The sequence below is a fragment of the Mauremys mutica genome, chromosome 5, assembly GCF_020497125.1.
Source record: "Mauremys mutica isolate MM-2020 ecotype Southern chromosome 5, ASM2049712v1, whole genome shotgun sequence".
NCBI lineage: Eukaryota > Metazoa > Chordata > Testudines > Geoemydidae > Mauremys > Mauremys mutica.
The window spans coordinates 55,333,568-55,345,908 of record NC_059076.1 but is presented as its reverse complement, the minus strand read 5'-3'; the positions used below and the strand labels follow the sequence as shown (position 1 = coordinate 55,345,908).

The 12,341-nt window shown below is 43.7% G+C and overlaps 1 protein-coding gene across 1 annotated transcript in view; it reads right to left on the bottom strand.

Annotated features, from left to right (window-relative positions):
- Window positions 1–11,593, bottom strand: part of NAA15 (N-alpha-acetyltransferase 15, NatA auxiliary subunit) — a 63,727-nt gene extending 52,134 nt beyond the window's left edge. Inside the window, exon 1 of the mRNA XM_045017570.1 lies at window positions 11,268–11,593. Within this exon, the coding sequence (XP_044873505.1) occupies window positions 11,268–11,321 (54 nt within the window). The 5' untranslated portion in view covers window positions 11,322–11,593. The remainder of the gene's footprint in view (window positions 1–11,267) is intronic.
- Window positions 11,594–12,341: the final 748 nt, after the last annotated feature.

The window sequence follows — 12,341 nt, the reverse complement described above, 5'->3', positions numbered from 1 at the left end:
CAAGAAACATAAAACTGGTCTACATCAAAATTTCTCTTATGTGCATTCTTCTACTTTGTCCTGAGCAGCTGCATCACAAAGCATGGCAACTTTTGATGAAGATAGTGATATGAGTAACAATGAAAGTGAAGCTAATTCCATTTTTTCACATTAAGAATTCTGCTACATCTTTTTTAGCATAAAAAATTCCTCACTCCTGGAAAGTCTTCAGATGTTCATCAAATTGGTATTAAAAGGTTTTTTGATACAGTGTCCTCTGACCAGAAAAACAAACCTGACCATATGTTCGCTAGAGGTATTAATGCCAGCAATAAACCATTTAATATAGAAAAAAATCCTTATGTACTAGATTTTTTTCATAAGTTGTGTCCAATTTACAAAGTAAGAAACAGCTTGCAGGAAAGTCTTCTGAATGCCAAAAGTGGACGTGAAAAACAATTGGTGTTCTTATTCCTCAAGTTCCTCATGTGTCTCTAGTATCTGATGGATGAAGCAATATTCACAGTGAGAATGTCATCAGCTTCATGGCAACAACTCCACAACCAGTGGTTTACTCATTCCAATGCACAACTGAGCATCATCATGCAGCCCAGTATTGCTGACAATACAATAAATTAATTGGGTCCACACAGAAGGGTATTTCAGTTGTGACTAATGTGAAAGCAGCTTAGTCGTTGCTGATAAATGAGTATTCACATCTTCTGTGTTATGAGCATGCTGCTCTGAGGAGGCAGCATTTCATTGGTGATGCTGAAGACCTGACAAACTTTCTCGTCACATATAAGAAAAGTGAAAAAGCACTGTCAAGTTTTTCAAAAATAAAGTACCAGCAGCCATTTTCAACATCATTTAGTAAAGCACTTGATTTCATCCATGCTGAGTAAGTCTTGCATACTCAGTGGGGCTCTTCTATTAAATTCCTCAAAGATCTTCCAATATACAAGCAGACTTTTACAATCAGCTGCTGCTTAAGAAAGGGTGGCTGGGTGCTGCCCCCAAGTAATCCTCACTCATGTTCTTGATGATGCAGTCTTTTGGATGCAAATCCAAAATTCATTTCACTATTTGAACTCGGAGCTCAGTCCATTCAGAATATGAAAAGTTATAGTTCTATATTGTCTGATGCCAATGATGATTCTTGAACATGAAAAACATTTGTAAGAATACTGAACACAGTACACATACAAAAGCAGATGAGAAAGAGACAAAATATCTCACAAAAAAATCAAGTAATCAGTCCTGCCCATAATGCTGCCTGCCTTCTTGATCCATGCTTCTAGGGCCAAGACCTTTCTGATGATTACAGAACTGAATTTGATTCAGTTGGTGCCCTCATAGTGGCTGTTGCAAATGTTAAAGGACATACACACAAAAAATTCTGATGGAAGTAGCAAATTATAAAGCAAGAAGCAACCCATTCAGTTGTAAAACAACCAGAGTGCAATCCCAGCTGTTGAATCAAAACACCTTTCTCTATCATGGTGGAAAGGGTCATGCTCAACTTCCAGTTTAGCTACAGCAGCAGAAACTCTTTTCATACTTCTGTATACTACTACTGCATGCACAGAACAACAGTTAAAAAATGACTTCCTTTATAGTTGCTATGTTTGTTTTATTTCCATTACAAAAGAAAAACGGTAATGAAAGAATGACAATTATTCAAGACTGAACAGTTTCATTTTTTAAAACTTCATTTAATTATGTTTTGCATTTTTCTGAGTTAAAATAATGCAGTTAAAAAACTTGTTTTTTGTAATTAGGCATAAGAATCTAAAGCTAAGCCTCTTGGAGACCATAAAGTCTTATTCCTTTTGTTATAGTTGTTATTGTTCTAACAGATTAGTGCTTTAAAATATTTGGCCATTTTTCACATTTGACAATATCTGACCAATGTTTGCAATTGACTGATTATTTTGGACTGATCAAATGCCCAATTGTATTCTGGCTGCTAAAACGGGGTCATTTCTATTACTCTATCCTTCTCGCAGCCACCAATTTAAGTTCCGCCTCTCTACTTAATATCTCTAATGCCTGCATCTGCTGCTCAGAGCTTCCCAAAGAAACTGCTACAGAATAAAACTTGACTTGATTCTCATCAGTTTCACTATGTACCCACAAGGTTATAAACACCCACAATGAAAACTGACAGGTCTTGTCAGTGATCACTCTGATACAACTTTGGAAAGCTCTGAGCAGCAGCTTTAGTACTGAAGTCACGTGTGTGTTGTCTTATGTCTGTAATGTACTGGTTTACATTTGGTATTAATATGGAAAGTTTATCTTCACACCCGTAAAGTCTAGAAACTTTTTTTTTAAATCTGCAAAAGCTACTTCCACTAATTCTCCCTCTTCCCCCTCACCAGAGGCAAGTACGCAAATGGACTTTTCCAGCCCTAATTTACCCATCCAACATATGTTTATTTTCTCTCAAAATTGAGTTTTCATTTAAATGGCCATGTATGTATTTTCTCTACTAAAGTATAAGGATACAAATCAAGTAAAGGACTAATATCTGAGTGTGAATCATAGTGTCAAATATATGGCATTAGCTGCTAAGACGATGCATTTCATATATCTTTACTTCAAAGAAAAAAATATACAGCTGCAGGTCATTTTCTGCCACAAAATACCAGCCATCTTCCTATTGTGCATGCATTCAATCCCTTGGACAGGACATTTAATAGCTGTCCCCACTTAAACTCAGTTTATTGCCTAGAAATTTCAAACACTGAACAAGCTCTTCCATGTTCACTAATGACCACACTAACAGTAGCTGTAACTCTATGCCTCTATTGCAGGGTCCCAGAGCCTGAGTATTTACACCACAATTAAACAGCCCCATAGACTGAACCCAAGTCAGCTAACATGGGCCAGCCCCAGGTGTTTAACTGCAGTGTAGACGTACTGCTTGCTTCAAGCAGCCAGAGAGAGTCAGGGTAACAGTTTCAATACTCACACCATTTTCACCCCTCAGACTTGCAGTCTGTTAGCTACTATGAGGATGATAGTGGGAGGATCTCTGCTAATGTATGGGTATGGCTACACTGGCGATTTGCAGCGCTGGAAAGCCTCCACCAGCGCTGCAATTAGTAAGTGGCCACACCTGCAGGGCACTTCCAGCGCTGCAACTCCCTGGCTGCAGCGCTGGCCGTACACCTCACTCGGCATGGGGAATAAGGATTCCAGCGCTGGTGCTGCAGCGCTGGTCATCAAGTGTGGCCACACACCAGCGCTGTGATTGGCCTCTAGGGAATAAGGTGTATCCCAGAATGCTTTTATAAATTACTCTCTTTGTTTTGTTATGCAGCCTCTCTTTGTTTTGTTGTGAACGAGATCGGAGCTCCGTTCTGTACCTGGCTGTAAACAATCAAATGAGAGGCATGCAGGGAGAGTGAATGAAACAGAACGGAGCCGATCAGAGCTCCGTTTGAACTGCTTATCTATAAAAACAAACACTGATCACAGCAAACAGGAGCTATCTGTACCTGGCTGTGAACGATCAAATGAGAGGCAGGGGAAACAGTGTTGGAAGCAGGCTGTTAGGGTTCGCAAACATTTTGTGATTTTTCCAATCTCTCTCTTCCCCGCTCCCTGTCACAGTACACCACAGGGAGTGAGTGAAACAGGGGGGAGTCCGTGTTGGAGGCAGGCTGTTTGCAATTAGAGTTAAGACTAAGGGCTCATGAACATTTTGTGATTTTTCCAATCCAGGAAGCTAACACACAGTGTTGGCTCCAAAAATCCATTCTCTCTATCTTCCCCGCTCCCTGTCACAGTACACCACCCTCCACCCCCCTCTTTTGAAAAGCATGCTGGTGCACTTGAATGCTGGGATAGCTGCCCATAATGCAGCACTCCCAACAGTGCTGCAAATGCTCCAAATGTGGCCACACACCAGCGCTGGTAGCTGTGAGTGTGGCCACACACCAGCGCTGCTCCTACACAGCTGGATGACCAGCGCTGCAAACCGTAAGTGTAGCCATACCCTATGTCTGCTGAACTTGAGCTGCTAATCCATGTTAAAAGCAGAGCTGCCCTGTCTTAACCTCTATTTTAACCTGAGTTAGTTGACATGCGTTAGCTAACCAGAGTTAAGAACACACACTTTTTTGCAGTGACGACATATCATAGGAAAAGAATAATTCAACTGTGTACATTTGGGTCATGTTGGGAACAATCTCTTTGCAACCATAAAGACTAAGTTTTCTTTAACTGAAAGTGTCAGACTTGTCTTCCCTGCATCAACTCAAGCTATAACTTGAGTTTTGCCTCAGCCTGACTTCCATCCACATACAAGAATCTCTAGTTAGTAATGCAATGGAGATGCTGCAGCTCAAGTTACAACAAATCATCAGCTGCTAATCCAGTCACTCTTTTAATATCACTGTGTATCTTGACTGTTTTGCAATGTGATCACTCACTCTGCTCTCACTCTAGCTCAGTGGTTCTCAATCTGGGGCCCATGGCCCGCTTATGGCCCAATCAGTATACAGCTGCTGCCCATGTGACATCCTCAGGGCCATACAGGTAGTATTGGATGCGGCCCACATAACACATTGTGGACCACATATGCAGCCCACAATGGTCAATAAGTTGAGAACCACTGCTCTAGCTGCTCAAATGTAGTAACTCCAGTGTACTAACTTGAGCTCCCTGGGGCAGTGAAGACAAGCCCAGGATTCAGAAAAAGTTGGTGACATTGACATGAAAACCACTACACATGAGCAAGCGGATTTTTTGAGCTCTGACCCTACCAAACAACACTGTGGTCCCTAGGCATCTGATATCCCCACACTATCCTGACAGGGGATCCTGGTTCAATGACAAATGACATACATAAGATGGAGGATTGGAGATTAGAGCACCTCAGCAGAAAGATGTGTGTTTAATCTGAACCAGCTGTGCAAACCACCTGATTAATCCTATGCTAGAGAGCTAAAACACTAATAAATAGCCTTCCCCACTGATGTAAAATCCTGGCAGACAGAATTGTTCTGGATTGCAAACAGTTTCAGCAATCTACACTAGGCCTAGGGCCTAAAGAATCCTCCAGCTGCAAAGAATCTTGTCTCTTACTTCCCAGAAGAGATTGACTGAAAGTATCACAGGTCCACTGGAATCACTTGAGGGGGAGGGGGGAAATCTCTCCCCCAACTAACTCCAGGCGAGTCTAAGAAATGAAGTGGATGTTTCTTTTGTGGTGGTGTAGAAAGAATCTGTACAAACATCTGAACTGTTCCTCCATTCATTGGTGGTGAAATCTAGTGAGGAACAGAATCTGACAAACTCCTCATAATCCTTAATCATGTAAGTGTGACTCTTGCTCAAAAAGCCATCTTTCAGCATCAACTATTGCCTTATTTTTAGTGTCTCCTTCTTGGAAAAGTTATTAAAGTGGCAGCAGGCCAAACGACAACAGCTAACTTCCATCCAATACTCTAGATCTTTTTCAATCAGGCTTCATGACTGAATATGGCACAAAGATCACACTGGTAGCACTGATGGATGATCTCTCTCAGAATGGAGGTTGAAGATCCATACTACTAGATCTGTTGGCATTCCTCAACATCATGGATCACAAGATTATGCTAGCTCAAATGCAGACTCTCACAGAAGTAGATGGAAATATGTTAGGTCTGAGAACAGAATCAGCATAAGAGTAGCAATGCACAATTGGTCGTCTTCTCCAAGGACCTGAATCTGCCAAGTCCAGAAAAGTTCAGTCTTGTCACTGCTCTTATTCAATGTCTGATACATTTAAAAGTGATAACACACAATAAATCAATGGTGTTATCTAAACTGACTATGTCCAGCCAGTAACACCAGCAGACCTTCCTGACACCAAAGTATATGGAAGAAACTGGAACATAAATTGCTAGGTTAGATTCAATTGGAGCAAGACAGAAGGTAGTATTTGTTGACAGAAGATACCGTACAAAACTGGTTGAGTTTGGATCCATCTCCTTCACCGAGACTATTCCCCACTCCAGACTGTCATGCAATGCACAACCTCTGGGTCCTGCTAATTTAATCTCTGCTCCTAGATTCCTGTATTTACAGCTATGGCTGACTACGAGATTTTTCCTATTCTTTCAGGTAAAAGCCTTAGGTAGAAGCTGCTTCGATCACGAACAAGGATCTTTTTCTTCACACTTAAGAAAACAGAGAATCAAATGATGATAAATACTATGAACTTTTGAGCAGGGAATTTTGTGTGTAAAATCCATGATACAGTTGATGCTAGACAGCGATTTCAGTTGGTAAACAAACTTATTAAATTACTTAAGTACTTACATGGCCTATAGCCCCCAAGAGCTTCAAACACTAAAACTGATCTTCAACATTCCTATAAGGTAGGGAAATATTATTCCCATTTTCACAGAAGCAGTAAGGTCACAAGGGTGGCTGTGTAAGAGACAGGAACTGAACCTAGGTCTGAGTTCCTGCCCACCGCCTCAACCACAAGACCATCCTTCCACCTAATTACTGGAAAGATTAATTAGTAAAATATCCTTCCTAGCGAGGAAAACCAGAAACCAATACAATAATACTTGTTATTCCTACCCATTTGAAGCATGGTGATATATATATATTTAGGGCTTGGCTACACTTACAAATTTGCAGCGCTGCAGCAGGGTGTGAAAACACACCCTCTGCAGCGCTGCAAACTGCGGCGCTACAAAGCGCCAGTGTAGTCAAAGCCCCAGCGCTGGGAGCCGCGCTCCCAGCGCTGTCCGTTATTCCCCACAGGGAAGTGGAGTACGGACAGCGCTGGGAGAGTTTTCTCCCAGCGCTGGCGCTTTGATTACACTTAGCGCTTCAAAGCGCTGCCGCGGCAGCGCTTTGAAATGCAAGTGTAGCCAAAGCCTTAAACTACAGAGTTCAGCATACTCAAGCAACCAGTAACATTATGGTGCAGCAATGATCATCGTTGGTGTAGTGTATTAACTCAGTGGGTTATCACTGTAAATTGGAATTATCACAATCTTTAATCTTGACCAGGTTGCTGCTGCATGGCATAAAAGAACCTTGAACATCTTGAACAACATACAGTATGTACTTAATACTAGATCTAAAACACATGCTTTGAATATTTTTAATATGATACTTACTTTAGCACATCTAGTACAAAGCTTTGAAGTAGCAGAGAAACATAATCCCTGTAGTAGACATGGACTAGGTGTAATTTCCTCATTCCAGTATGTCCCTCGGCCCACACCGCTTCCAGCAGCTCCCATTGGCCTGAAGCAGCGATCCGCAGCCATTGGGAGTTGCGATCGGCCGGACCTGCGGACCGGGCAGGTAAACAAACCGGCCTGGCCTGCCAGGGGCTTTCCGTACACAAGCGGCGACCCCTGTTTGAGAAACCCTGAACTACTAGGTCTGGTCAAACAAAAGCATTCATTTAATATTTGACATATCCAATTGGTACTAATCTAAATACATTTGCTGAGTTGTATTTGACCAGCTAGTCATACCATGAAAGCTGGTTAAATAGCATAAGTACTAACTGAATATTTGCCAAAAACCTGTAAAATTCACCAGCCATTTGTAAACTACAACTCAACCAGTCCTACCTCCTGCATGCCTTGATTTTGTTTTACCTTCTTTGCCTTTTTCTTCACTCCACTTTCTCCTTTCCTTCCAATGAAAGTGCATTTCTCCATTACATTACAACTCACCAGCTACTGCAATGGGGGTGTATGTTCTTTTATCCCTCCTGCAACTTTCTGGCTGGTGAAAGGGGTGCTTATTACTCCTCCCTCTTCTCAACCCCATTTTGAGTCCTCCTTCCAGTGTTAGCCTCTGCTGTTGCTCATAGCTTGTCCAAATACAGTTGAATGAAATAGACCCAATTCATGCCAGTTTCACTGATGCCCACAAGGATAAAAAAGAAACAGTGAAAAGTGAAAACTTAGGACATCCACTTTCCCTGTTCTGCACCCTGTGGAAGCCCTGAACAATAGCAGAGGTACTGGAGAGCTCTGTCCACAGATTTAATACAATAGTAAATTAGTTTAACCTTGGTTTGCACTTGCATACCTTCATATCTCTAAGGGCTAGAGAAACATATTCAAAAATGAACTTAAGTTCAGCAGAAAGTGTTAACTTCCTGGGAGAGTCTCTCTTACGCATACTGGGTGAATGGATTTTTAAATGTTAAATATGGTACAGACAGAGCACATTCCCAGTAAAACTGCCATACACCAATGAGCAAATTAGGAAAATCTTACTCTATTGAGTGCTTTTAGCAAACAGTGGTAGGACACACACAGATAAGTGGAAGAACAGGTTTGCAAGCAGATTTCTACATAAACATTTCTGTTCCAGATTTCTGATCTTGATAGCTTTAAAAAAACTGACAACTGCTCCAAACCTCCAAAGATTAAAAGGTAAATTATTTTCCCAACAGACTGATCAGATCCTGTCCTGTTTCTGTAAGGCATAACATTCAAGTTTTGAAATAAGAGTAAATTTTCTTAACACTATGAATAAATGAGACCCCTCTCCAAAGTATACACAACTGGTTTAGTGTCCAAAATATCTGTGTCTGTTTTAATCTTTGCTTACAAAAATAAAATGGCAATTTATCTGCTTGAACTATTGAGTTTACAACAGCCGAAAGAACTGCAGTTTGGATGGTTCTGTATTCTGGTAAAAGTTCTGTGCAACAATATTATCTATTGAAGGGCAATTTTCCTCTTTTGGGTACTCTGTAGGCTAGATCACATCAGTGTCTGCTGAAAAAATCTTGAAGCTATAAGTCACCTCTTGATATATACAAAGAAATGACATACCTGAAACCAGGTATGACCACATGTTCACTGGTCAAGCTTTCAGTAGGAATACTGAAAAACTTATTTTTCAATCTACCTATTTTCTTTTGCAACAAATTAGAAAACCACAGAGCGGTCTACACATGTGAACTGTGGTTGTGGGTTCAAATACCATGAAAGGGAAAGAGGCAAAAAGAGTGAGGCGCATTACAAAATAAATATAAAATTGTATATCACACAGGAACTGAAGTTAATTAGCTTACAAAGATTTCCCCCCAACTTGATGACAATAGAATTTTCAGTTAAAACAAAAAACACAGAACAAAAACAAACAGCCTAAACAAAATCTGCTTGGTCTGGAACAGACCTCAGCCAAAAACCAAGTTTCTTGAGCTGGACCAAATTAGACTGACTTTCAAAGCTGGGTTAGGCTGACTTTCAAAGCTGGGGCAAGCTTTATCGCTCCTTGTCATCTTCACTAAACTCCAGCTATGACAGAACACTCCAAACCACACCTTTCAAAGTCGCATGCCAAGACAACTTTGACATCTGAGGAACTTTTCAAAGGAAGTTTGAAGAGACTGCATGGCAAGGATTTAGAATGTACTTGTGTCCACATTTGGGTGGTGACTTCTGTTCTTCAGTACTAACTGAAGTTGTATGTTTCATGATGATATACACCTTTGCACTGTTAACTATTGCGCAGTTATCAACAGTTCTGTACATTTCTAATGTAGTGTTTTTAAACTAAACACTCAGTAATAGAATACATATATGATACATTAAAAGCAAACATTTATAGAAGATTTTAAGAATGTTTTGCACACAACAACCTTAAGATGTGTATATTAAGAGATATTTCTCATTATTTCAGGAGATGCAGCCTTCTAAGGAGTTTCTCTGCATAAATAATAATAATAATAATAATAATTGGAGATATACCAATCTCCTAGAACTGGAAGGCACCTTGAAAGGTCATCAAATCCAGCCCCCTGCTTTCACTAGCAGGACCAATTTTTGCCCCAGATCCCTAAGTGACCCCCTCAAGGACTGAACTCACAACCCCGGGTTTAGCAGGCCAATGCTCAAACCACTGAGCTATCCCTCCCCCGTCATCTTCATCTGTGGTACAGATGACCATTTCTGCAATTTGAGACTTTCAAATAGATTACAGAATCTGGTTTAACATTCCTGATCTTTGGGAGCACATAATAAGTTTAAGAGTCTTTAAAAACAAACATTTTGGAATCTAAACTAACGTGTAATATTTTGCAAAAGTTTTTGTGGGAGAGAACTATATGATATTTCAAGATTAAGTAGATAAGAGGGAATCCCCTTAATATGAAACTCTTGAAAATCATTCATTAATTGATCCATCTCCTTACAATACTCCATTTGCCCCAAGTGCCTTATATTCAAATTTCATACTGCACTGAATCAAAGCTGATGCACACTTATTATATTGCTTTGTACAGTGAATTATGTATTCCTTTCATGCACACTTTAAATGGAAAGTATGTCTTTGTTTGTAGTCATATTAATGTGGTGCAGAGTGTGTTTCATTGACATATGCCGGAATTAGAATCCAAGGAAAGTAAACTGTCAACATGTTTTACGTAGACAAGACTTAATTGCTCAGTTAGTCTAGGAAAAGTCATTCTAAAACCTTCACCATTTTACACGTCCTCTGGCCAAAGAGACATTCCCCATTGAACAGCAAAAACTAATCTCTCCAAATCTGACTTTTAAAAAACCCCGAGGAACCCCAAGTCCCCCAGCTATTGTAGGCACAAAATTAGTGAATTCGGGATGCTTTAAGAAGCCTAGGATCTTGCACTAGTTTAGGATCACGTCTGACTCTCTTTACACAACTCTGAAGTGGTCAGTAAGATGCAAAATGCAGTGTGTGCAACGTACTGGGCCCTCACCCAAACATAATGGGCAGGATTCAAAATAAAAAATCACTAGTTAATGAGTGTTGAGAGCTCTTCTGCTCCCCCCCTCAGCGAAAGCGAGCCCAAGAAACCAACCCACCTCTTTCGCTTTTGCTTACCCAGGACAACACGGGAGCAAGACGCTCGAAATGGGGCTACTGTCGGGGAGGAGTTGGAAACTCCCCTCAATTGTAGGCTTTCCTCCTATCTCCTCAGGTTGTCTGTCCAGCGCCTCCCCAGACCCCTTTCTCCTGGGCCTCCTGCCACATGCCGGGGGAAGTCCTTCGTTCCCAGGCACCGGGGGAGCAGGGGGGACTTTCGTCCGTCCTCCCGCTCCTTTCAGGGGGCTGCGGGGGAAGACAGACCCCGAAGCGGGGAGGATGCAGCAACCAGCGGAACAGGGGGTGACGAGAGCCAGCGCCAGGGCCCAGGCACAGGTGTGGGGGCTCCCTAGGTCCCGTCCCACCGAAGCAGCCAGGGCTGCAGCTCCCTACGCTTCACCGGGGGGCAGGGGCCTGGCCAGGCGCCGCCGAGGCCCCTCGCCCGGCTCACTCACCAGGATGCGCTTGAAGAGCGCGTTCTCCTTGGGCGGGAGGCTCACGGACGGCATCGCTCCTGCTCCTGCCGCGGCCGGCTCCGGCTCCGCTTGGAGGCTCCGGGGGGCGGGGTGTCTCCTGCCGCTCCTCGGTCACCACCGCCGCCTCCCGGGACTCCCTGCCGGGCCGCCCCCGCCGCCCCCTGCTCGCTTCCGTCCCAGGCCCGGCCCCTCCAGGCCGCCGTATCCGCGCCGGGCTCCCCCTTGCCCCGCACCGAGTCCCAGGCGACAGTTCACGTGGTAACTGAACAGGCCGGAGAGAGGCACAGCCAAAATGGCCGCCGCCGCTTAGGGCTTCCCCAGCCGGGTCACGCTGCTCCACGCGCATGCGCCGCGACCCCATGGCCCAGCCCGGCTCGGGAGTCGGTGCGGGGCATGCCGGGAAGTGAGGCCGCTCCCGAGTTCCGCCCTGGTGACTCAGATCCCGACCCAGGCGTCCCCCGCGGAGCGGCCGAGGTTGTCGTGACTCGCCTCCATCCCCCGCAGCCGCAAAAGCCGGGGGTGAAATGAGGCCGTTCGGGGGCTTTGCACGTTCCATTATGCGCCCAGCCCAGCAACCTGCACCCAGCCGTTCCGCGCCCTCCGGGGCCGCCTCTCTCCGCAGCAGATTTTACGGGCCCCGCGAGCTGGCTGCCGGCGCGCCTCTCCCACCAGCGGCTGGACAGCTCCGGCCCGGCTGGCCTGGGGTTTATGGTGCGCTAATCGCCTGAGTTAGCTAGCACGTTGTAGAAGCCTAATGTAGACAAGGCCTGTGTCAGCCTGGTGGGGCTAAAGGTGGGGGAGCGTAGGGCTTAGCTCGTGGAAAGGGGCTGCGCTTTGGCTACATTAGAATGTGCCTTTAAATCCTACTCTAGATCAGGGCTGGTAGATGCCATTTGCAGGAACATACCATACCTCCCTCTCTGGTTTTTTACCAAAAGTGATGAGTGGCTACCATATGTAGGCATTTGGTGCAGTGCCAGCTCCCCTTACACAGCTCTGACACCGCACCTCCACCTGCAGTTTCACCCTCCTATCTTCCAATCTTGCAGAACC